Consider the following 27,402-nt stretch of genomic DNA (forward strand, 5'->3'; position numbering starts at 1 on the left):
TCAGTACATTTGCAAATCATATGAATCCGAATGCACACGTCTGATATGCTCAAATACACACTTGCTCAAAAAATATGCAGGTATCACTTTATGGACAAAAGATGGTACCAGATGGTGTACAACAAACAAAAACACAATATGTCCAGGCTATGTTTTACAGAAGACAATTACTAAATATTTCTGAAATTAAATAAAACATTTTCATGTTGACAGAAATCAATCTTTGCTATTATTTAACATAATTATTTTGCTCAAACATAATAAAACTGAGTAAAAACATATAGAATCATAGAAATTACAATCAAGAGCCAGGCATCTGACAGATAAGGTGATATTGTGAGTGTGTATCATATTTGATATAGAGTGTAACGGGGTAGGGACTGCTTGGCCTTCACTCTGCCTTCACTTTATGGATATACTAGAGAACAGAGGCTAAATCAAAAAAATGAACAAAAAGAAAATGCATTCCAAGCTTTTATTTTCATCTTCAGAGTTAGATGTTTAAAAAAATCCATTCCTAAAAATGGCATACAATGTTTTGAAATTTGTGTCATTAACCCCAGTTAGATTAACACAATGCTGGATGCTGTTATTATTACTGTTATTTTCTTTATTTTTTAAAAGCATTTTCTTTTTTGTGACCAAGTATAACTGATTGCTCACTGTATTGTTGTTAATGAAAACGTGATTAAAAAAAATATTCTGTTAGATCTGAATTTGAATTTGTGGGTTGTTAAACTTTTTAAGGTTATGTCTTCCTTGTATTGGTGCAGGGCCAGACTGGGTCTAAAAACTAATTGGGTATCAAACCCATACTGCACAAACCATGCATATGCATCAAGTGGGTTCTGGTATCCTAGATGAAATGTAATTTTAAAGAATCATTTTAATCTTCCTCCTCTGGGTCGCCACAACACCATTAATTCTAAGCAATCTAAGTCACTGCAACATAGTTACTATCATTTTATATATATTGATCCTTATTGTTACCATGGCTATATAAACACAGACTGAACATTGCAGAGAGAAGAGAAGGAAGAAAATAAAGGTTGAAGAAGAAGATGATGCAGAAGAAGATGCAGAAGGCAGAAGCGGAGAGCTTGAGAGAGAGAATGAATGAGAATGTAAGAATGAATGTGGGCCCACACATTTCGGATGAAAATTCAGAGCTTTTTGCTTTGTTTTTGTCCAATTTGTGTGGGGGTCTGGCCTCATGTTTGGGGTTTCATACAAATCGCCAGATTTACCAAAATTCTGCCAATTTGCAATTCCTATGAATCCTAATGCACAATTCAGTCCAGAAGGACTGGTTTTAGAGAATCGACTCCATTGCTCAAGGTTTGTAACATAGATCAAAATACATGCCTATACTTGGAAATATTTTAAGTATTCAACATGCTGCTCTAATTGCTGTGCTACTATGAAAATCAGATATTTAAAGCAAATAGGGCTGGGATCATGGAAGCATCCTTTCAGAATTGTTTGCTAGTACCTTTAGATCTATTAATTGTTCACTAATATAGTACATGATGACATGTAACATGTTCAAAATGATGCCTTCTGAATTATAATAAAGTAAAGCAATTTGTTATCTATCTAAAGAGGAAAAAATGAAAAATAAGGGAGAGTGAAGAAGTCATCATTCTGTAAATTGAAGATAATCTAAAAAGCAAACTATGCATTATTGCATTGAAAACTGTAGGAAACCTGGTCACTCTTGGGAATCTGAAAAAGTAGTAAATATTTTCCCTTAAATTAAGTATAATATTTATATTTTTTCTCCTAGTCACCACACTACAGAGAAGTAGCTATGCATCATTTCTAAAAAAATGCCACATTATATTAACAAGATAGATAGACAGACAATTGTTTGGTTCGGTGTTGGCCCATTCATTTTCATGCAACAAATGTCGTTCCCTGCCAATTCGGTTCGGCCAAAAATTGGGGGGCAGTTTTAATTTGGGGACAAAATTCATTGCCTTGTGGCCACATTCACTCTCACTCTCTCCCACTCTCATTCTCATTCACTCTCTCACTTTTCTGCCAACCACTTTTATAAAGCACCGGCAGATTCCACAGCGCTGTTACAGTCAGAAGAACAATTTAGAAACACATACAATAACAAACTGGTGCAAAGAAGAAGAGGGCCCTGCTATTGCAAGTTTCCGCATCTTCTTCTTCTATCTTCTATCTGCTATTTTTGTCCGCATCTCGGCTGACATAACCCGTCGGGAATGTCTAATTAGAGAAGAAAAGACGTCATTGAATGTAAAGTGAGTGCGATTTGGTGGCGCATGAAGTGACATCATCTTCACGATCCTTCAATCGGGAGAGAGGACGTCACCACAAGCGCCACCATATTGTCCTCAGTTAAAGTGAGGGGGAAAACGACGATGCTTACATTGACGTCCTGTACCCTGATTAGAGGATCAGGGAGAGGATGTCACCGCAAGTGATGACATATTAATTGATGATCATTAACACCTGTTTGGTATACTTGTTTAATCACAGACCTAACTATTTGACTAAAAATGTCCATACTTTGTGCAAGACTACCAAGAAGATGTGATGCTGTATTGAAGACAAATGGTTTTTACACAATTTAAAAAACAATTTAGAAGTCCACATTTATTTATTTAAAAAATAGAGGGAATCAATTTCTCTTTTACTCCAAAGGAAAACCTGCTTAAATACCACTTGTCTTCCAACAGTTATCATAGTGATGGCAACTTCTGCAGTTTATGAACATACAGAAAAAAGGACCAATACAACTCACAAGGAATTTTAAGTCGAGAAAAGAATGTTTATATATAATATTATATTTTTTTAATTGTTTTTCCATTATGTTATTTTTTTATATGCCATCCTCATTACCATTTATCTTTAAATACCAGCAGAGAGTACAGACTCATGGTAGACTATGCTAATGTCAGCTTTTTGAGCAAAATATTAAACTAATAATAGAAAATCTATGCAATAATTCACAAAGTGGAGCAGCATATTGGATGATTACAGACTTAAAAGTAAAAGCATTAGTCAGCCTACATCATTTGTTTCATTTGAATACTGTAGTTGCAAGAGACAGTTGCAATAGTTCTACAAATCAGTTTTAAGGTTGGCAGAGGAACTTTCAACCGGTAGAGCTTTTGGCTGCAAAATGAACACAAACGAAAATGTAATAATTCAACTAATCTAATCATTACTGTTAAACTGTCTATCCTTCAAACCCATTATAAACTGGTCTTACTAACATGGTTTGCATATATTCTTTGCATTCCAGATTTTGTGGAACGTTTCATAGATTTGTTTTTGATGTTTGAATTTCATTTCTTGCCATTTTGGTTTAGATGAACATCAGAGGGCTTTTTACACTTTTTCGTTTACAGAAACGAAATTTGTTATCACTCACACTTTTTCATAATCTCTCACACTTTCACTCATGCCCTCATTCTCTCTCACGCTCTCACTGTATGTCTCCCTACATCCTCGCCGACCATTTCCAAGTCCCAAACTCCTTGTTGTGCAGCTCCGCTTCTTCTCTTGCATCTTCTTGTTCTTTTGTTTCCTTTCTTCTGTCTTCACTCTTCTTTGTTTCACACAAACACATTTTAGACAAGTGTCTAACCCCAATTTCGGGAATGCTCATTTCTGTTCACGCATGACTGTGCCGCCGTGCCCAAAACAAGGTCCATAGACACACTCCAAAATATTATGGAATCTCTTACTAGAAAAGTTACCCATGATGTTGGAATTGGATGTCCTAAAAGCTCATAGGTGTAATGGTCAGACGTCCATATACTTTTGGTCATATAGTGTAGCTTCGGTAGACATAGTAATAATTAGGTAAATTTGGTATAGATGAGCCAACAATGAAATAGGGCACAAAGCTTTGTTGAAATAATACAGTTCCCTAGCTATAACCACTAGTTTTCATATTTAAAAAATAAAACATCAAAGTATATTTAATTCTAAAAGATAAATTTAATAAGACAAATGTGTGACAAAAATTGATTTAACACAAAATAACAATTATTTTATCAATTTTGGAAATAATAAATCACGTTAGAAATACAGTATATAAGTAGACTAGAATACATTTACAGAAGAGTGAGCATGTGTTGGCTCAGCTCATCCTGACAGGAGTAGAGAAGTGTGTGCTGGATCTGAGCTTATATAGACTCTTGTTTTGGACTATGCTCTTACATCATAAATGCTTGTTAACAGGTACACTATAATAAAAGGAATGGTGTGTGTAAGTTTAACATTCTACTCGGGATTCATTGTTTTGTATTTTCCTTTCCTTTCTTTATCTAAAGGTTGGAATTAATGCTTTATATTTATCCAAATAAGGCAGCAGTAATTTTGTGCTGTGTGAGTCAAGCGAATATTACATTTTTGAATCTGCAAGCTCATTAATTAATCGTTTTCAGCACAAAACCATAGCATTACATTTGAGAAATTTCTGTGAAATCTGTGAAGCATTCTGTAATATGCGTGTAAATGGAGATAAAATGCATAGTCTAAGATACTATTCTCAGTTCATTATTAAATCCCTACAGAGAAGCTTATTCTCTGCCACATTTATGCTACAGCATTTCAGCAGGAGGGTGGCTTTGTGAATATATTTTTTAATGTTACAGATAATGAAGTAGAGCATACCAATACATCTGTTGAAGTTAGACATGAGTCAGTTATGACACAGCCCTGTTTGTGAGGGATCTACATTAATGTTATTAAGTCAAGTTCCAGTTTCTTTTTTCATCAATATAAATTTAATACAGAAAAAAATCTGAAAATCCCAGGTCATCATTATTTCTCAGGAAAGATTCAAGGTGGTATCAAAGTGTGCATGCACGGGAGATTTCTATACTGGGGACATGATCCACAGTCTTTTCAGTACAGATTCTGTAAAAGGAATAGAATGGCTGATGCAATCTAGAGCACTAAAACTACAAGTAGGTTTTGCCTCTTCTTTCACTCTTTTATCATTTCTGTCATCTATCTGCTGGCATCTCTCTCCTCTTTCACTCTTTACACTCTCAGCAAAAAGGTGGCATCATGTTCCTAAAAAAATGCCCATGATGCCTAGTTACAGGGACCCTTTGCAAACTGAGAGATGCTATTTTTTGTTAGGGGTTTAGAACCCAACATGTGTCCTTTGTTGTGGTCTGAATCTTCAACAGTTTACAAAAAAACACTGATGCAGTGAGACTTTTGCAGTAGCTGGCATGTATACGTAACACACAAATAGCCTAGACTTCCTCTCCTGAAAGGTCTATACATGGTCATTGAGTCCTCTCAAAGTTCTGCAATCTCAACAATGACAACGTTAGTGCTCTTTTACAGCTTAGCGCATCCTGCAATTCCTTAATTTCTGTAATTGCATTCTTATGTAATGTGACGGAACCGACCTGTACCCCGACTGGGTACTCCCTCCAAACGTTGCTTCCTCCTGCCTGGACACCAAGAATTAACCCCTTCAGCGCCAGGCAGAACCAGAGTTGTAGATAGAAGGGGGGATGTCGCTGCACCGGAGCTGCGGTGGCACTGTGGCTATCCGAAGCTTAGCTACACAGTGTGGCTATTGTCCTGAAAAGGACAATTAAGGATCATAGCAGCCCACCCCAAGCATCAAGCAACAGTCATGTTGAGGTGAAAACAGGAATCATTTATTAAAACCAAATACAGATCTATATATACACAAGTAAGAAAAGGGGCAAGAAAAATATCACATGATCTAATTACCATGTCAGGAAGGAAGTAATTAGATCAAATGCTGCAACACAATATCCGGGGGAAGGACAGAATGACATGAGACATAAATAATTACATTAGTTCGGGACGTAGACATGGAATAATGATAGACATATAATTGGCTTGAGACAGACAATGGCTAGGACACAGAGATAACAGGAGCTCACAGGATTAACAGCTACCTGTTGTGTAATTGATAATTAGGTATGCAGCAGCGTCACCTAGTCATACCTACAAGGGGTCTTAAGACAAGGGCTAACTCACACAATAACAGGGGAAACACTTCACACCTATACAATCAACAATGCAAAGACATGTAATCAGCCTTCTTCCTACAAAAGGATGTCCAGCTGACATTACATTTTGAGACTCTAGTAAAACATGGGGAAAATCAGTAGAAACTGACCCCCTGTGTCCACACACAGAAGTCTCTACAAGGCCTGGGCCCATAGTCGATAGGGAGGAGGCCGGCTCTCAGGCCTCTCCATGGGCCCCAGTGATGGAGGGTTCTGTACCATGTATTTTTTTTGCTTTCTTGGTAATACTGTGGTATACAGTATGTGTGTATATATATATATATATATATATATGACACAAGCCCTATTAAATAAAAGCATACATATTTGATTTATGGCCTCTGGTCTTTCCTTGGAAGAAAAGATCTTGCAAAGTAGTAGTATTAGTATAGTTAGATTTAAATATATTGAACTAATATAGCATGAAACATATTTTATTGAAATGAGTATTACTAAGATGGAATAATATTGATTTTATAAGACTAAATAGGATCTTTATTTCAAGTGCAATGTCATTATCATTCATGATTATTTTCCACTTAAGAATATAATATAGCGGACTGATCACTGAACCATCCTCAAATGGTTATGGGAATGGATATATTTCTCTAACTAATCATTTCAAAGATAATGTGAAGTTTCCAACTGTGTCTGATACCGCTCGTTTCATATTCCTGCTTATTATCTGGTAAACTTTGAATCCTAGATTGTGGACTGGCAGGATGCTATTTTTATAGTACAAAGGATGGATGATTATATTTAAACTATCCTATTTGAAACAATCAGACTCATTGATATATGCAATATAATTTAAAAAACGAACACGTGTAATACATATTTTAATGAAAACCCCCAGATTAATTCAGTATACTGCAAGCAGACATGAGATGAGGGATAATATGTTGACCTTGGAATGCTTTTTGTGTTCTTCCAGGTAAAATATCTTCCGAATTTATCAATACCTCACGCTTAATTAATTGTTTATTTTGGCATATTTGTATAATTGGTAAACATGTTCTTAAATTATCTGTATTATTATCTGTATTGTTGCAGACTGGAGCCTTATGAATCTCTACATATTTTGTATTTACTTATGAACACCAGAATATGTTAAATACAAATGGAAATAATGTCTGTTGGAATTTGTACATGTGTATGTGAAAAATATAGCACACAAACAGGTCTATTTACTAAACTGGCGCTGCAAATGTACACAAGTTGGACAAAACTCCAACAATGCTCTCCCATATATTAGTGTGTTAACTAGACTTGTGCATTCGTATTCGGGTGAACATGAAAACGAACACGAAGGGTGCATTTTCGTTGTTCAGCCCGAATACCGAACATACGAACATGGAGGCGGCAAAACGTAGACGAAGACACACAACCCAAAGAATCTTCGTGTTTGTCTATTAATCTCCCTGGTCCCTTCCCCATCTAGCCTACCTTATCTACGCAGCATCACAGTGGTTGGCTGAAGCGGAAATCCGTAGGTTCGCCGTCAGGGGTTAAGGGGCCGTGCAAACGACCCTATTGGTCGTCTGCAGGGTCCTCCTCTGGCATCAACCAATTAATGTATTGAGGATGCTGACCTAGGAGGGGGTAGCTGGGGCAGCCCTTACGATAAATACATCACTTTCCATAATAAATAAGTGTTAATAATGATATCCAGTAGCAGACAAACATATGAATAAAACAAGCTACAAAGTCATGCGAGGTTTGAAGTCCTCATCGGTTCTTTCCTCATATCTACATCACAAACTACACAAACTACACTTTACATTTAACTAAAGAATGAAGCTGAAATGATGATTCCATGATGATTTTTTGCATCATGGAAGTAAATTTAATTTGACACTTATAGAGTAGCAACTGCTGCTGATTGCTGTTGGGCAGCAGATAGCATGGTTCATGAATCTGGAAAACCATTTTAAAAGCATCTGGCTGAGGCTTTACAAGGCAGCATTTATTGTTTTACTCTGATGCCTACCACAGCCCCTTCTTGGTCTCTGTGAGTCAACAACCATTCAACATGTTCCTCTAGGCAATGTCTTCAGATGATTTCTATTCATAACAAAATACATGATTTATCTATGCCAGCTCATCTTAATCTCTCTCAAAACCCTGCAATCACCCACATGCTGCTTTGGTTAATATATCCTTAAGTAATGTATTTTGTTAGAGGCTCCAGATGTTTACATGGCCTGAGATTAGTACATTTATGACTGGAATCATCTGGATTCTGCAATCCATATCAAAGGATCAACTAACCATAGAATTTCCAGATTACTCTTACAAATTACATTTACAAAGTTCTACAAGTGGGGTGGTCTTCACGTTCTTTAAAAAAAATGAACTAATGTAATTATATCAAGATTTATCGTGATGTTCTGGTGGTGTGACATTTACATATGCCGGTACAGTTCAATGTCAAAATTCTTCCCAAAAATGTAATTTCAATTATTGCCTAATTCCTTTTTTTCCGGGGATGCTTAGATGCCATGTGACACAAAACCAAGGGATTGAATTGTTGATGGAAATAATTACAGATTCACTAAGGGTTGTTTCGCTAGAACACGGAGCTGTTTGTGGAACAGCAGCTTTATTTAAGATTTAAGTACCTGGCTATGAGTGATGAGTGATATTTTTTTGCCTGCAATTCCACTTCAGCGCTTAATATTGGATTGTTCTGCCTGGAGGAAGTTCCCTTGATTTTGGTCTCTAAATGACAAAGAGGTATTTTTGTTAGCACTCATATGACCCTGTCTAGTGCTTGTTAAATTATGAATAGACTTTCCATTTTAGGTAGATGATTGAACTGTGGGGAGTTGTGATTAGTGATATTATCTATCATCTGTATGCTACAGACAGTGCTAAGGCTTGTCTACACGCCTGGTAGAATTGAAGTCTGAACAATGCATCCCCGGGGTAAACGTGAAACGGAATTTGCTTAGAATATGCAAACATTTTAAAAGAACGATGAAAGGATAAGAAGCCTGGCGAGAGCAAAGGGTGGGATGCAACAACATCGTTTAGCAGGGGATAAGGATGACAGGAAGGGGGATGGGTTGCACAGCCTGGAGACACAGCACCCACAGCATCTGTGCTCTCAATGCCCTCATCCGTCAGCTTGTATTCTCCTCTATGCAATCTGCAGCCAATCAGAGTGCACAGGTGAACAGAGGCAGGGCATGCTGGAGACCACAATACAGAGCCTGTGCCTGAGCCTGAGCTTTGATCAGACAGGAGAATACTGAACAGAGCAGTCAGACCTGTTTCCTGCTCTTGTGCCCTGTTAAACTTCCATTACTGCGTGGACTGGGAAAAAAACAAAACATCATCATAAACAGAGCAAGAAGACATGAAGAGAAGACATAGTCCGGCATTACTCTACCCAGATCAGGAGATCAGTTAGTGAATGCTTCTCGGGAACATCCTTATCATTCAGGTAAACAGACTTTTATACATTTAGCACTGGCGTTCTGCAGCAGGGTTCTATCTCAATAGTGCCAGGAATCGAGATACGTGCAGTCTTCGTGAACTTCTAATTTGCAAACTTGGTAGCTAATCAACTTGTTGATTTCCATTGTATTTTGCTTGCTCCTATCTCCTATCATCCACTGTTTTTTTGGCCGCTACAAAGTAATTTGTATCGTTGTTTGTTCCCACTCTGTAGCTTGTGAACGCTGTTCTTTTGTTAGAATTAGCCATGAACGCCTTGTGTTCTGTATAAGCCAGCACTGTTGTTGCTGGAAGCTAGATAATGCTGTTGGAGTTAGTTATCACTAAAGCCCCTTCTGTTTATTTTTCAGTGACATAGTTTGAATGCCAAGCCATACAGGAATACATTTGCAAGATTCATCTGGCCTCTCTGATTTCTCTTTAATTATTCTGCAGTTCTAAGTATATGCATATCGTGGGGCAACAAGTCCTGGAGAGAGTCTAAGAGAAAGACATAATGTATCTCTGTTATCGATCATTGCCAACTAAACTTGAGATTGTCCAAAGGAACTGGAAAGGATTTGTCTATGTTCTTCTGCTTTTCCTGACCATCTCTGGTGGTGCTTCTGGGGTGTGTCCTTCAGCTTGCATCTGTGCCAGTGATATTGTGAGCTGCACAAACAAAAACTTGTCTATGGTACCCAGGACAATATTTAAATTTATTAGAAAACTGGATTTAAGCTACAATAAAATTGGGTTTTTAGACCCAGACTGGTTCCCTGTCTTACTAGATAAACTACATACTTTGATATTAAATAACAATGCTGTTAGCAGTATCTCTAGTGGCAGCTTCTCCACTATAACAAATGTGAGGCATCTTGACTTGTCATCAAATAACCTAAAATCACTGAGCAACCCCGTGTTTCAAGAACTTAAATTGTTAGAGGTTCTGTTGCTTTACAACAATCAGTTAACACATATAGATGCTGGTGCATTTGGAGGACTTCATAAATTGCAGCAGTTGTATCTTGGCCGCAATGCATTGACACATTTTCCCTTGGACCTCTATTTTGGCCGAAGCAAGCTCACAGAACTGGTGTTGCTGGACATTTCCTACAATAACTTGCAAACTGTGCCTGTCCCACAAATCAGCTTAATTTCAGCTAGGCAACTTAGTGGTATTTTTCTTCATGAAAACCCATTTTCTTGTGATTGCTCTTTAAATTCAATGCTAAACTTTTGGTACCATAGACATTTCAGCCCTATTGTGGATTTTAAAAATGATTATGTCTGTGTTATGCCCTCTGATTCTAAGACCAAGACCAAACTACATCTTATTCAAGACAATTTTCTGAATTGTTCTGAGAGTGCTGTTAATGGAACTTTTCATGCATTTGGGCTTCTGTATGAAGCTCAGGTTGGAGAAAGGCTGATAGTTCATTGTGACAGCAAAATCATAAACCCAAGCACAGAGTTTCTCTGGGTTACACCAGAGGATAAAATATTGGAGCCTGATATCAAGTACAGTCATTTACGTGTATTCTACAATGGGAGTCTAGAAATTGAAAATGCCCAAATTGGAGATTCTGGAATATATTCTTGCATTGCAATGAACAAGGAAAGATTGCTTAATGAAACCATAGACATCAGAATAACTATAAGTAATTTTACAAATACCAGGTCTCATGCCCATGAAGCATTTAACACAGCTTTCACTACACTGGCAGCTTGTGTGGTCAGCATAGTGTTGGTACTTCTCTATCTTTATCTCACTCCCTGCAGATGTTGCTGTAAATCTAGAAAAAACAAAAGAAAACCCAACCATAACAGTGCCCACTCATCTATCCTAAGTGCCACTCCATCACACAAGCCTGAAAGAAAGTCCAGCACCGGAAAAAGGGTGGTGTTCCTGGAACCGCTGAAGGAAACAGAACAAGGCCAAAATGGAAATGTGCGACTGATTGCCAGTGATAATCTCACTGCAGAAGGTATTTTAAAGACCAGCAGGTCAAAGTCTGACTCAGATTCTGTCAACTCTGTCTTTTCTGATGCCCCTTTCACTGCATCAGTTTAACAATTCACCTGCTCCCTATTCTGCATCTACAATACATCTGCACACTTGACATAAGTCAACAGCAACTCGTATGTATGTTTATATAACAAAAAATGCCTTTGATAATGAAATACCACTTGTTTATTAAGGGTAAATGAATGTACTATCTCTCACTTTTTACAAGCACATAACTATAAATTAAGATTCAGGAAATACCTTTACAATAGAAATGTATATCCTCTACCTTTGTTTACTACATAAGCTATCTTCCGTTATAGGAAGGCCAATTTGTATTCTGCATCTCTGGGAATTGTTAACAAAGTTCCATACTTGTATTTACTTACAGCACAATGGATTTAAATAGATATTCTCATTTCTTGGCTTTAACATAATACAAAAACACTTTACATACAGGATTATAATTCTAGTAAGAAAAATATAATTAGTGAGACTTGATATGTACATATATTATTGAAGTAAATGTGGATCTCTATAGGTATATATCCATTTCATCCATAGAGAGAAACCAACGCATTGTTGACCATTGTGTTATTTGGTTTCCGTATAGATTATGGGGTTAAATATATGTTATACCTGGAATTTCTCCATGTGTACCATTTACAGGCCATGCTCACTCAACAGTCTACGTTATATCAATTTTCAACTACTCATATAAACCTCTGTGTAAACCAGTCATTAAATCTTTTTAAGATGCAAAAGCCTCAACAATTTTCTTTATATCTGTCCAGTTTTGCTAAAGTAGCTTATATTTTCTTATTCTTTCCTAAGTATCATTAGGTTTAGATTGTTAGGACAAAAACAGACTTTGCCATGCAAAGTAAATATATGAAGCTAAATGTTAGCAGTGGCTTAAATGTAGAGAACACGGCATCTTATGTTTACGTATTCTGTAAATGCTAAAAGATGTTAAAAATTGTTTCAATTGTAACCGTAAAGAATATATATTAATATGACTTACCTCATGCTGAAATCCATTAGCCATTTTAAGCAGTTGTCTAATTTAATGTGTTGTACATTAAAAAAAAATTCATTATTATGTAATCTGTATTTTTGCACTGATTTCAATGACCAAGCCAAAAACTGGTTTTATAATTAACATGTGATTACTGAATGACTGAAGATATAGGAGCATCATTAAATGTTATGCTGATATTTTACATATAGTTCTACCTGCAAATACCTATGTTTAGAAATAAGATGTATGCTAGACTGTTGATTCAATACTTTTATTTATGGACTATTGATTAGCTTTTATCAATACCCGTTCTATGTTAAGAGAAATTGTAATTGTCAGGTAGGTTTACTACAAATCAATGTCACTGTTTGTTCTTGAAATCCTCTTAAAATAAAGTGGAGCTAGATAGAATACTCATCATTACAAAATAATCCACCAATGACATTTACCACTGTACACTGTCATGTTTTAATTTAGTAATGACTTAATGCAATACTTATTGACAACGAACTGAACTAAACAAGATATTATATGTGATAGTACCACAGTAATACACTAAATTGTCAGATATTGTGAGCATAGGATGTAGAATCAATGGTATCAGATGTTAAGTAGCCTGTCGTCATATAAAATAATTAAGTCATTGGTAAGATATTAACCCTTTCTTTGAGCTCCATCTTTCATTCAATGAGTTTATCTGCACCTGTCATTCATAAAATGGTTGTATTATTGGCATTTTACTTCCTCTTTAAATACAAGATTATTCTAAATGTTGATTGTTCTGTCGTTATTTCATTTTCCTTTTTTTTTCAAACTTGGCTTAATGGACAAGAAACTGCTAGTAAGGAAATGGCTTTCTGTGAATTCTGTAAATTACTAAAATGAATCCACCAGTATTTTTTAATTGTCAAGGATCAACCAGGTGTTAACTGCCTACATACATTAAAATATGACTTTTTTCTTTTGAGAAAGCACAAACTAATGCAAACCAATTGGTTAACGATATGCGCACAGTTATACATAGTCTTTGTTTTATTTCCTATAACCGTTATTGTTTGATACAGATGTTGCCTGTTGCCCTCACTGAGTAATATTATTGTGTTGGTATTCATTATGCTTTCATGTCGCGTTACCTTGGCTTCCCCAATGTGATAAAAAGAACAGAAGCTATTGCAGCACAGTAATGTAACTTGATAAGTTACATTATGTATTTCACCTATCACAGACGGAGTGAAAATAGAAAATGGAGCTTTGCCAATGCAACAATGTTGCCACACTAATAATGTTAGCATGAGTGGAAAAAGCTGGAATTTTAAGAGCTCTACCAAATGCTGTAAACAGCGTCTTCCCCCCAGGGGCTAGGGTATTGCAAGACTGGATTAGGTCCCAGGGCCCTGCTTCTGGTACAGTTCCGGAAGAAAGTATGGTAACAGTGGAAAAGAGGAAATAAGTTGAATGTTATTTATTGCGCAAAACAAAATACTTTAATCACACTATTTAAAAAAAAAAAAAAGCACCAACGTTATCAAGGTCTTGTCATACGAGATAATCTGACTTTTACAAGTATAAAATGTCCATTATGTATTTGGCAAAACATAAAAGTAATTCTAGTATGTAGCAATTGCAATAACAGTGATAGTGTATTTGTGTTCCAGTCTTATGAAATACACCAATGCATATTTATATGCAAAATAAGGTCATCCAGGTCAAATGGTAGTAATTTCAGTAATTGCATTTCACCTTAAATTACAAGCTATGTATCTCAAACTAGTGCTGGAGACAATTACCACAGATGAATAAAACAAACCTATCCCATGGATTTGTATACAATTATAAATGACTTACTTGTACAAATATATCTTTCATTGGTATAGTTTTCTGTCATAATAAATATTTTACAGCATTTTATAAACAAAGGGAATTACTGTATTTATCTGTGTTGTATTTTATTTTGTTAAGTGCTCTAAGCAAAACTGGACCCCATCTGTAACGCAGCTGATAAAAATAATTTTTCTACATAGAGGAACAGAACAATGATTACACATTGGATAAAAAGAAATAAGGAATATGTCTATTGCACTACCACATCCTCTGTGGATCCTAAAGGAGATATTTTATCGGTTTAGGTAGAAGTGCTGCCAGTTTTAAATGCTGTTACTGAAATTGGGAACATTTCTGAAATATATTTGGGAATTTTTCTCTAATTTAAATATTATGTGTTTTATTGTTACGCAAATACATTTTGAAGATAATAGAGTACAAAAACAAATTTGTAGATTTGGCAAACAACTTAAATTCTTCATAATTTAATGCAAAGTTTTTTCTTAAAAAATGAAAAAAAGTACTGTGGAAAATATCCCACACTACTTGTAATGTATAATGGCTGTATGAAAATAAGACTGTGATTATTATCATGGGTTTGTATAAATACTCTATACCTCAGCTGTTTTGCTTTCAAGAAAACAGAAACAATTATTGTGTAGGCATTGTTTATAACATCTGGTCATATTTTTTGAGAAAGATAAGGATGAGGCTTTGAAATCTAGATTTCGGAATAAATATCAATAAATGAATATTTTGATTCCTATGGATTTATTATTATTATTAGCATCCATGATGCTCATTTTTATCTGTTTATATTTAGGTTTTGTGCTGCCTGGGACAATATCTAGTCCAGGCAGTTTGCCAAGGATTGTGGACGCATGCTTTTATTTCTCTTAATCAATGTGACCTTTTGCATATCAAACTTTGTTCACAGCTTTCCTCCTCTTTAACCTTCCCCCTTGTTCCAACCTTCTATGTACCTTAGTGCTTAATATACTGCTCCTGGATATTCCAAGATGCATGAGCATTAAAACCTAACAAGCGTCCTCTCATTTCCAGCCGTTATCTGTACTTACATCGTAATGGAGGTTATGCTGCACTCAATATCTGGCTCAGTGTATAGTAATGGGAGTTACTCTTAACTACCATCAATGTCTGGCTCAGGACATAGTAATAGGAGTTATGCTGTACCATATCTGTTCAGTAAATGTTATTTATTTAAACTTATTTTATTTGTTTACAAGTTATTTTTTTTCAGATTTCTAGTTTATTCCAGTTGACATACAGTTTACAAATTTGTGAAATAAATTCTTGTCAACATTATGTTTTTTGGGGGGTAGTCGGGGTATGTAAATTGGAAGAATTCCAACTCTCTAACCTGTTAATGATATTGTAAGCTCCTCCTTACCTGTGATGTCCTGTCTATCTATTGTACAGCACTACGGAATATTATGATGTTATATGAAATAAATAATAATAGTATGGACAGGAACGTTATTTTTTTATTATTAATGAAGCTACAGAGTCTGCACTGATCCTGAATGAGTAAGTGGGTAAAGGCCTATCCTGCTCATTAATATTCGTGACATGGGTCTGCTATATAATGACATATTGATGATGTATTGATAACTGTATTTGAGGACAACGGTTTTGTGTGAGTCCTTTGCCTTTTCTGCAAAAAAAAAAATAACAAAGTATCCAAGACTGCTATTGGACACAAGTAAGACACAAAGGGAAATTAGTTGGGAAAATGAAATATAAGTACTTGGGCAAAATTGACTAGTTATGGCACGAGCAGAGCCGTAGCTAGCTCCTTTTGCGTCCAAGGCAAGAATGAAAAATTGTGCCCCCCAGCTATTTTTTTTTCAAAGGTTATTTTATTTACACTGCCCTTACACACTGCCTTTACATACACCTGTCAATAAACATACATACACGCTGCCTTTACCCACACCTGCCCATTAACATGCATATACGCATACACTGCCCTTGCACACCTAAAGAACAATACCTAAACGTACAATATGTATTCATATTAGACATATGCACTGCAAGCATTGATTTGGACCAAATGTCCATTACCTTCTTTTTTGAGCGACAAATTTTGTTTCCCAGCTGGGAATTGGACAAAAAATTTTGGGGGGAATTGGACAAAATTCCAGGAGTCTTTTTGTTATTTGGACCTTTCATTATAGACATTTTTTTAAAAAAGTTTCCCCCAGAGTTAGGACAGTCAAAGAGGTGCAGCAGTAGTAGGACACTGGGTCACATCCACATAAAATACATTTTATTATATTTATATATATATAAAAAGAAAACTCACATACACATTGATTCAGATATATACATCTTGACACACATATAACATAGATGTAATATCATATATAAAAATACATATCACATACAAATGTATAAGCTTTCTTACTCTCATATCTTTCTTACTCTCATATCAGTTTACTAATTTGATTTTGTATTTTTTTTAAATAAACATTTTTATCAAATTCTTCAAAGGCACATTCTGCATCCTCTTTTCTTAATGCAATAGCTAAAAGTTACACAAAACAATTGACACATATTCAGAAGTAGTAAGATGCCACCATGAATATACAGTATGTACTATTTATGATAGACAAAAAAAACTTTATTCAATAATGTTTAGTTTCTCATCACTAGCTAAATTGAGTTTTACATTTTACAATGGGAAAACAGATTTTAATACTGAAAGCATTTAAGACCTAGATATTTCAGCAAAATGATGAAATACACACAATTTGAAGGGACCATATGCTATACTTTATACAGTCAGTATCTAGATGATACAAACATCTTTAGAAGTGTTGTGGTCATGGCTTGTCTTATGCTAAATGATACTAACATTTATTAATGAAATAATAAATAACTATAATTTTGACAAAAAAGACTAATAGTACAATAATAAAATTCTGCCATGCTGCTTTCTTCCCCTTCTTCCAGCGTGTTCATTCTTTCCAGGTAGTTCTTTGTATCCTATGGTTTTCATGAAGTCAGCCATTATCCAGTGTTTTAGATAAACAGATGTACAGTACACTTCACTCTCTAAAGAAACCGGGTGGTAAAAGTAATGCTCTTCATAAGACATGCTATATAAAAATAACAGGTATAGTAATATATGCCACATGGGAGTGGTTTATCCTAAGGGAGGTACTTCATAACATTAATATGCATTTATGGAATTGCCTCTGTGACTTACTAATAATGGACAACGCAAGCCATGTCCACTACAAGAAGTAAACAAATAGGAATAGATCATGGTAACCACCTGAGGACACATAGGTGTAGGTTTAAGTTTGAGAGGGGGTCACTGATGGAGTCCTGGGCAGACTCTTTGCCTACCTGCCTGCCCTATCTCCTCTTATGTCTAAGTCACCCTGTGCTCATTGGGAGGCACAGGGTTACCGGAACAAAGTGTCTGGTCTGCCCTAACCAGACTCTTATGGACTAGCCGGCTATAGGGGCTCTACAGGACCAGAAATGCTCCACGGTGATGCGCTCCAACAATTTGAATTGTGTCGCTACGGACACCTGTTGTATCAACTCTGGCCCGGGTACCGCGTGGACTATTCCTGGGGATGTTTCCGACGCTCTCCATTGATACAGGACAACATTAGCACTGTGTAGCTAAGCTCTAGCTAGCCATAGTGCCAGCACGGCTCCATTCGATTGCTGTCCTGCTTCGTCTTGCCAGTGCTAGTTTCGTCCAGCTCTGAAGGGGTTAATTGCTGGTGTCTCGGCAGAAGGAAGCACAATTTTTTTTTTCGGGTGTACCCAGTCAGGGTACACGGCGTCCTGTCACAAAAACAAAAGCCTATATACAGGCCCGGGCATTTAAGCCTGAGCAGGCCATTTTTATTTATTTATTTATTTATTGTTAAAGCTCACCCTTCATGTAGCATCTTTGCATTTACTCACTCATTCACACAAATCATTAACACATTCATTAATGCAGTCTCACAAATCATTCAAGCAATTCATCCACACGTGAATTCATTAATTGTCATACGCATTCACACAATCCATCCACACATTTATTCATTCATTCATTCACATACGCATTCACACAACCACCTTTCCCAATCTTATCTGCCCCTTCTCACTATGTACCCCCTTTTCACTATGTACCCCCTTCCCCACTTCTCAATATGTACCCCCTCTCACTATCTATCCCCTCTCCCGATTTCTCACTATCTAACCCCCCTCTGCCCCTTCTCACTGCACCCCCCTCCCTCACCCAACTTACCTTGTTGCCGGAGCAAGCAGCAACTGTGACCGGGCCCGCGGCAGGGCCGGATTGACTTAGGGGCTGATGAAGCTGCAGCTCCAGGCTCCTACCTTAAAATAGGCCCAGTCAGGACCAGACTGACTGGGCCTATGCGGCCTCTATGGCCGCATTAACGCAGGGAGGATGGAGGATGTTAAATAAAGTAAAAAAAAAACCAACAAACCCCCCCCCGATGTTTTAATTTAAACCCTGTGCGGCTGCACACCCGTAAGGCCGGCCCTGGTGGTGGGGGGCTTCCCGGCCCCTTAGGGTGGCGGACCCAGTCGCAGTTGTGGCGGGCTTATGGGGCAGGTGCCCCTTATGCCCTGCGTTAATGCGGCCGTAGAGGCCGCATAGGCCCAGTCAGTCCGGTCCTGACTGGGCCTATTTTAAGGTACGGGCCTGGAGCGTCAGCTCCATCAGCCCCTAAGTCAATCTGGCCCGGCCCACCGGGCAAATGCCCGATGGCCAGTCCGGGCCTGCCTATATATATCCAACATCATTGTTCAAATATTTTATGTATAATGAAAAAAATGAATACATATATTTCCTTTTTAGATGGTCTAGTACATTATTACTACATGAGAAAACATGCTGAATTCAGGGACAAAAATCTATTTTTTCGGTGCTTAGTATTTGCTATTATATTGTAACCACAATGCACCATTCAGTGATATGTAGTAGTTGGGATCACCACATTAAACAATTTCTTTGTGGAAATTATTGAACTGAACCATTATTTTTGTTGCTGTTTTTTGTTCTGTAAATAAATGAATATGATCTCCAATACAAATTATTGCTAGATAATGTTAAAATGTATGTACTATAGGATGCACTTAATCAAGACAGCATATGTCCTGGTGACACCATTAAACAAAAATAGATGTGAGTTACGGGCACAAGTGTAAACAAATGTTTTACATGGATTGCATTCCTCAAGTTTCATGAAACAAGCATTTGACGTTTCTAGAAACAAACAAGCTTTTTAACACAGCAGAAAGGTAAGAGGATTAGTAATGCTGATATTTAGCAATGTCACACCAAGCAGTCTGACCCAGTTCCATTTGCGGCCAAGTTTAAGAAGACTTGTGCATTCAGACTCATAGGAACTTTATTTTTAACAAATTAACCACTTATGTGTGTTCATATAAATCTCCGATACCTGGGAGGTTCTCTGATAAAACAAATGAAAACAACTTACAAAATCACTGAAATTTAAGTAAAATTTGTCCATTCATTTGCCATGTTTTGCCACCATTATAACCCATTTTGGCACTCTTTGATGAGGTAAACTGGAAAGAGACTGTGTGTAGGAGGGTATATATAAATGAATTGTAGGTAAAGGTAGCCAAAAATGAGGGCTGGTCTCATTGATGGTAATGGCTGTGATTTATGGGTCCAACAACCTGTGGGAGTTTATCCTTACTTTTTTCACCCTGGCCAATCAGCATTTACAAGGGGAATGTACAAGCATTAGATATATAAGTATGCTGATGCCACTCTAACTTGTCAGTAGCCAAAACATCAGGGGCAGGGGCTGTTCTCACTGATGGTTATGGCTGTGTCAGAGCTCGGGTAAGCAGGTCGGGTAGGGTTGCAAGGGATACCAGAGGTTTTGTTTGTACCCCACAATGCATATTGACAGGTAGGAAGGTACAGGCAGGGTAAAAGAAACACACCGAAGTCTCAATATTATTACTCGATTATATCAATGCCAAATCGGAATCCAAGAGAGGGCAAAATGCCAGTGCTTCCGGTGACATCCACTCCCCGATTAGAGGATTGAGGAGAGGAAGTCAGGATTTCAAATGCACACCTCTCAAATGTGGCCTGTCAGCCCCAAACAACCTGACAAACTTTTACATGGGTGGTATCACTGAACACATATTGTGGTGATATTTGGCAGAGACAGAAAGTTCATATCTGTAGTACAATGTGTGTTTGGAAAAAATAACCCCCAAAAAATCATTACCACAAACTTTGACAAAGGCTGGTGGTAAAATAAGTAGACATGTACAAATGCTTTGGTTTGTATTTCGCCCATTTGTTTTCAGCCAACAAATTCTGTTTCCTGCCCATCAAGACTGATGGGGAGGGGAAACATACTCAATATGGAAACCCAACACAGTCTCGAGAACCCAGGGATCGCAGGGGAGGACGGACCAAGTACGGGAAAATGGGTGAGTCTGCCCGCCACAGGTAAAGGAGGAAATATAGGGATGCGCCTTACCTGTAGACGTCTTTCCTCGGAAGGATTAGTATCTTCTCCCTCTGGTGGTACCGCTCGAGAACGGGCTGCAGTAGTGGGACTGGTAGGTCTTAAAAGCCTCTGGAATGCGTGGTCTAGAGCCAATGGAGGCTGCTCTGCTGGCGGCATGACATCGAAACACGCGTCTCATGGAAACTTGGGCCTTGTTCAGCGAGGTGAAGATGTTCACCTGCTGGGTCAAGTTCTTCAGAACTTGAACGTTCGCTTTCGGGCTCAGTTTCTCAGGGGGCAAGCTTGATGTGAAGGCAATTGGCGATGCCCAGGAGACAAAACTCCCTCTGAGTCTACTCACAGACCAGGTGAGCTTCCAAAGGAGTGATGTCCGCCAAAGCCTCGTCAGCCATTTGAAATATCTGGCCCAACGGCCCTGTCACATCCAGGAGTTTATCCTGTGTTGCCCACAGCCCCTGCTCAATGCCCTTCCTGGGATCCTTCCCATTTTTTGTGAGGAAGGTGACAAAGGACTGATCGAACTCCAGGGTGTTGGACACTTTGGTTGGTAAAGTGGGATGCGGGCATTCGGACCTTAGACATTGTCGGAACTCCTTGTCCAAGGGGCGCTGCAGCCAAAATTTGAGGAACCCCGCCATGTGGGCAGATGGAGTCCATTCAGCAGAGCGTGGGTGTTGAAGGGCCGTCGGGTTAAATAGAGGAATACCTAAAACATCTGTGATCTCAAACGGTTGGTCTGGTCCTGAGGCGGTAGCTGTGGGGTTCTCGAAAGCATATTACGCCCAAATTCTGCAAGGGGTAGAGAGCCAAGCCCCGAGGAGCCAGCGCGATATTCGTCTAGCACCTCATGCTCGGCTGCCAATTCAGTGGTCGGAGAGGCGGCAATGTTTGGAATGGCAGGAAGGGAGACACCCCAAGGTCTTTTGAGAGGGCCCTTGCCTTTACCAGAAACGGGGGGAACATCTCCCCAGGATCGCTTGAGAGGATTCTCTGGCTCTGCTGAGGAAAAGGAGCCATCTGCCTCCGAATCTTCACCACTAGCCGGCGGCGTAACAGCTTGCATAGGGTATGTTAGTTGGGCCTCAGTAAGAGCCCAAAGCTGAGGTACCACCATTGTTTTTACAAAATTGACTCATAGATAGACAGAACAAGCAATACACCACACCCCTTCTCTGCTAGCAAATATTGAAGCAACGTAAAAATTAAAAGCTGCTCACACAAAATATGTGATTCATTTGTGATTCATTGTCTTTAATTATTAAGTATTCATTTTATGTACTACCTGTATGTCGGGGAAGAGGATTTCACCTCATGCGCCACCATATTGCACGAGGCAAAATGACAGCACTTGCAGTGACGTCCTCTCTCTCTATTGAACGATTAGGGAGATGATGTCACCACAAGCACTGCTGTACTACTCTTAGTTCACCTGAGGGCAAAATGATAGCGATTCTGATAACATTCTCTGCCCCAATTGCAGCATCAGGCAGATGACATCACCACCAGCACCTTCATATTGTCATCAGTTCACCTGAGGACAAAATAATGGCACTTGCATTGATGGCCTCTTCCCCGATTGGAGGGTCGGGGAGGACTTCACTGCATCACTGCCAATTTTGCTGAAGTTGCCACCAGGTTATGTCCGAGGATATGTGGACCAAGAAAGCAGATTAAGGATTAACGATAGAATAGAAAATGGAGAAGATACAAGATGTAGTGGAAGAAGCTGATACGGAAGTGATCATCAGAAGTAGCGGAAGTGGTCGGCAGAGGAGGCAGCGAAACATTTAGATAATGAGAGTGTGAGAAATAGCCTAAGAGTAAATGAGAGTGAATGTGAACACCAAGGAACAAATCGTATTCCCAAATGAAAAATGCCTTCTTTTTTGGCCGAAACTAATGGGTAGGGAATGAAATTCATTGCCTGAAAACAAATGAGAAAAATCATTGTGCAATAATATTGCACAGGGCAGTTGAAATTAACCATCTCTTATGTAGACAAATTTCAGAGTTGCTGCTGTTTTATTCTCCTAATTTAATATAGAAATGAACATTAGTCAAATGCAACACAGGACAGGATATGAGACCTTCTAATGTTCTAATTATATTATCTTGTTACAACTTAGTAAAAAAGAGTAAAAATTGAATTTTAATAAATTATGTATTGGGCTTATTCCTTGTTATTATAAAAGTGGCATATAATATAATTCACTGTTATTATTGTAAATCATTGCAAAAATATACAGCAATATTTCTTTGATTATATTATATTTTACAACAAATTATTAAATAGTCAATACAATACAATAACCAGAAACTGGTGACTGGAGCTGCAGTGAACCTGCTAGTGTCTCACTACTAGCAAAACAAAATCAAAATAGAAAATTGTGGGTAGTAAGCATACCTGGGAACTCTGGGTTTGACCCGGAGATTGCCGGGTGAAGCACTGCAGACCCAAATCCTCTCGGTCACGGGGTCTTGACACGCCCCGCTCCCCGCCCATTTTCCCTTTGTGTTTCCTGCTGCCGTAAGCGGGAAACCGACTCTAACCGACGTCAGTGAGGAGTCCTGGGAAGTCTCCGGGTAGCCAGAGACCAGAAGTTCCCAGGTATGGTAGTGAGCTAATATCTACACACCAACATATATGTTTCTTACTACCTCATATTTATACTAGATATATTACTGTTATTGTGTTTTCTTTTTTATATTCTTAGATCCCCTGAGTTATATAATAAGCTAAGTACTACTATAAACTACTTATATGTTGGCAAGTAGATGTTAGTGCACTATTTACTAGACGTGCAAATGTGCAAAAAATAATTTAGACAACATTTTCTGTTTGTTTTTGCTCCATTCGTTTTTGGGCAACAAATGTAATTCCTGTTTAAGTTTGGGCAAAAATTTGGGGGCCTTTTTAATTCAGGAATTCATTTTGTTGCCTGGTGCCTACATTCACTCTTACTCACTCTGTCACACACTCTCTCTGTGGATCATCATCTCTCTCCTTACCTATATTCATTTAATTATTTCTCACACCTCTCCCTTTCTCAGTCTTCCTCTCCTTAAATTACTAGAAACCTGGCTCATATGTTCTGTTAACCCTTTAGTCCCAGGGGTTTTTGATACCTCAAGTTCAGGAGCAATTTTGCGGTTCAGCAATTATTCTCTTTTCCTGTGAATAGTGTACCCATGTAAATATATTGGGTTTTTTCAAGTTCAAGTTCAAGTTCAAGTTTTCAAGTTTTCAAGTTAATCAATGCAGGTGTCCTGATTTCAGAAATATCTAATTCATATAGACTTTCCATACTATAAGGTGTACATTATTCGTAGAATTTTTATGTTTATGGCTTAATGAGTTTGGGGGTTGTGAACAGGGACAGGAGGGTTATACTGTTAAGATGTTGTGTTGGGGCAATGGGATGTAAGGGTTTTTTTCTTCCCTGCGATCCCTCTGCACCGATCACACTGTGATGTCTATGCAGCTCCCCACAGACAGGGGCGGGCTGGGCCGGGGGGCAGGGGGGCAATTGCCCCCCAGGCCGCCCTAAATCCGGGCCGGTGGGCCGGACGGACGACCGGCAGACTAGCATTCAATGCGGCTGCGGCCGCAAAGTTAAAAACTAAGCGGCCGCGAGCAGGATTGAATGCGGCCGTCATGCGTACCTGGCGGGCGGGGGAGGTGGGCGGTCCGCCCCGGCTGCCGCTCATCTGAAGGGTGCCACCATGCCGGCACACCTCCAGAAACGATGCGCGCGGCAACTGTGGCTGTGCGCCGGGACTTGATGTCAAATCCCGGCGCACAACACTGAAGCCACGCCCACCGTCTTCCGCGCTCAGTGCACCGGAAGGACAGGAAGAAGAAGAAGAAGTAGAAGAAAAAGAGGAGGAGGAGGAAAAGTGAGAGTGAAAGAAGAAAAGGTAGGAGAGAGTGGATTAGTAAATGAGTGATGGGTGTTATGCTGAATGTAAGTGTGTAAGAGTGATGGGTGTTATGCTGAATGTAAGTGTGTGAGAGTGATGGGTGTTATGCTGAATGTAAGTGTGTGAGAGTGATGGGTGTTATGCTGAATGTAAGTTTGTGAGAGTGATGGGTGTTATGCTGAATGTAAGTGTGTGAGAGTGATGGGTGTTATGCTGAATGTAAGTGTGTGAGAGTGATGGGTGTTATGCTGAATGTTTGTGAATGAGGGTTCCAGATAGCATGGATGTGTACGTGTTGGGGGATAGCTTGGCATAGGGAGTCCGTAATCACATTCCTTTCATGCCCAGATTCCAGCATGTAGTGGCTGCCTAGGCATGATAGGAGTGTGATTGCTGTTATAAATTATTTTTTGGTCCAACTTCGGTGTGTTAACACTTTTATTGGACAGAATAATTCAATGACAGTATTAATATATATATATATATATATATATATATATATATATAATTGCAAACAGCAATCACACTGCTATCATACTAAGTCAGCCAGCACATGCTAGAACCTGGGCATGATAGGATTGTGATTGTTGTTATATATATGTGTGTGTATATATATATATATATATATATATATGTTAATATTGTTGTTGATTTTTTTGTCTAATTTTGGTGTTACTTTTAATAAAGTATTTTAAAGTTTTTTTTTGTTTTTTTTTCAGTTTTGGCCAAGTGAATGCTGAATTTTTAGTTTCAGTCCAGAATTTTCATTTCGGTGCATCCCTACTATATACTATGCCAGTCACTAAAGTGGTAAGCCTACACCACATCAATGTTTGCCTTAGTATATAGTGATAGGGGTTGTCAGTGTCTGGCTCAATGTATAGGCACACATTGACGGTGGTACTGCATAATCCCTAAGCATATAATGATAACAAATATGCTGTACCCCTGTCAATGTTTGCCTAACCATAGAAACTATGCAGTTTTAAAGTGTGTGTGTGGGGGGGGTGCCACATACAGGGTCTGCCACAGGTGCCAAATACTCTAGGTACGCCCCTGCATCATGCGGTAGTCAGACCCAACGGCCATTCCTCAGCTCCTCTTCCCACGTCTTAAAAGGGGTGTGATGAAGAGCTGAGGCATGCGGTGCGTGCACGCCGGCCACTTTAATTTCATTAGGCGCTGGTGGTGTGACTGCCGCACGACGGCCGCTTTCAATGTCGCTCGCAGCCGCTTTGATGGTGCAATGGGCCAGTTGACTAGACTTGCCCCCCAGGCCTTAGGCTGCCAGCCCTCCCCTGCCCACAGACTTGCATAAAGATGTGTCTGTGCCTCATCGGAGCGATCGGATATCCCTGCAGGGGATATCCTGTCCTCCGATGACCTTCCGGGTCACGTCAGCAGTGCGTTTAAAAATGTAACAGTTTTCCAGCGTTCGTGCCGGAAGCTGTTACATGAGATCGGGCAGCAGAAAGACAGAAATGCTTGCTTCTGCTGTCAGGGGGGAGTCCAGGCTGTGAAACGACAGCCTGATCTCCTGTGTAGCTGTGTGCTGCAAGAAGGACAGGACGTACTGGTACGTCCATATGGGATTCTTTGGATACGTTTTTTGGATGTACCAGTATGTCCAGAGCCGTACTACTCCTCTGGCGCCCCCCCCATCCCCCCAAAAAGAAAGGAAAAAATCTTGTAACAAACAAATAGCTTTCATTAAACCAAACAGCTAATCTGCTGTAACAAAACCATTTTTTTTAAATATTGAAAAAATTGGACCCCAGAAAGCATTTCCTTGGGCCCTGCTCCACGTTCCTTAGCATGCAATCACCCCCTCCGCTACCACACCAAAAAAAAAATTGCCACACTGACTGCAGATTAGGGGAAGACTGAAAATCACATGTTAACTGAGCATTGAAGGTATAGATCAAATAAACACAATCAGACATACAAACCCTCTATTTGTAGGTATACAATAATAATGTATAAAAACAGAGCATACCAGATACAGATCAACAGAATAACACACACCCAACTTTGCAGGTATAAATTAATTGGAATTCACATATAAACTAAGCATTAAAGGTATAGATAAACTCCCTAAATTACAGGCATAGATCACAGGTTGCACACCCCAAAGCCAGTTCTGGTATCCACATTGCCCACATAGAACCTGATCTGCACCCAGATTACACACATATTACAGCCCAGCCTGAGCCAACTTTGTCCCCAAACAGCCCAGTGTAAGACATGTTTGTCAGCAAACTATGTACCCCCTCTTCTCACTATCCATCCCCTCTCCCACTTCTCACTATCTACCCCCTCTTCTTATCTGCCCCTTCTCACTATGTACGCCCTGCTCATGATGTACCCCCACTCTCCCTTCTCACTGCCTTCTCCACTTCTCAATATGTACCCCCTCTACCTCTTCTCACTATCTACCCCTCCCCTACTTCTCATTATCTATCCCCTCTCACTATGTAGCCCCTCTCCCCCTTCTCACTATGTAGCCCCTCTCCCCCTTTATCACTATCTATCCCCTCTGCCCCTTCTCACTGCCTTCCCCCCTCTGCCCCTTCTCACTATCTGCCCCCTTCTCTGCCCCTTCTCACTATCTGCCCCCCC

General features: G+C 38.9%; 1 protein-coding gene across 1 annotated transcript; it reads left to right on the forward strand.

Moving 5' to 3' along the window:
* Positions 1 to 10,008: 10,008 nt before the first annotated feature.
* Positions 10,009 to 11,565, forward strand: LOC149302754 (amphoterin-induced protein 2-like). Its single transcript, XM_089481965.1, has one exon. It carries the CDS (start codon positions 10,009 to 10,011, stop codon positions 11,563 to 11,565), a length of 1,557 nt encoding a protein of 518 aa, XP_089338091.1.
* Positions 11,566 to 27,402: the final 15,837 nt, after the last annotated feature.

Source organism: Sceloporus occidentalis, unplaced genomic scaffold, assembly GCF_023333645.1.
Source record: "Sceloporus occidentalis isolate IW3139 unplaced genomic scaffold, rSceOcc1.0.p SCAF_17, whole genome shotgun sequence".
Classification (NCBI taxonomy): Eukaryota; Metazoa; Chordata; class Lepidosauria; order Squamata; family Phrynosomatidae; genus Sceloporus; species Sceloporus occidentalis.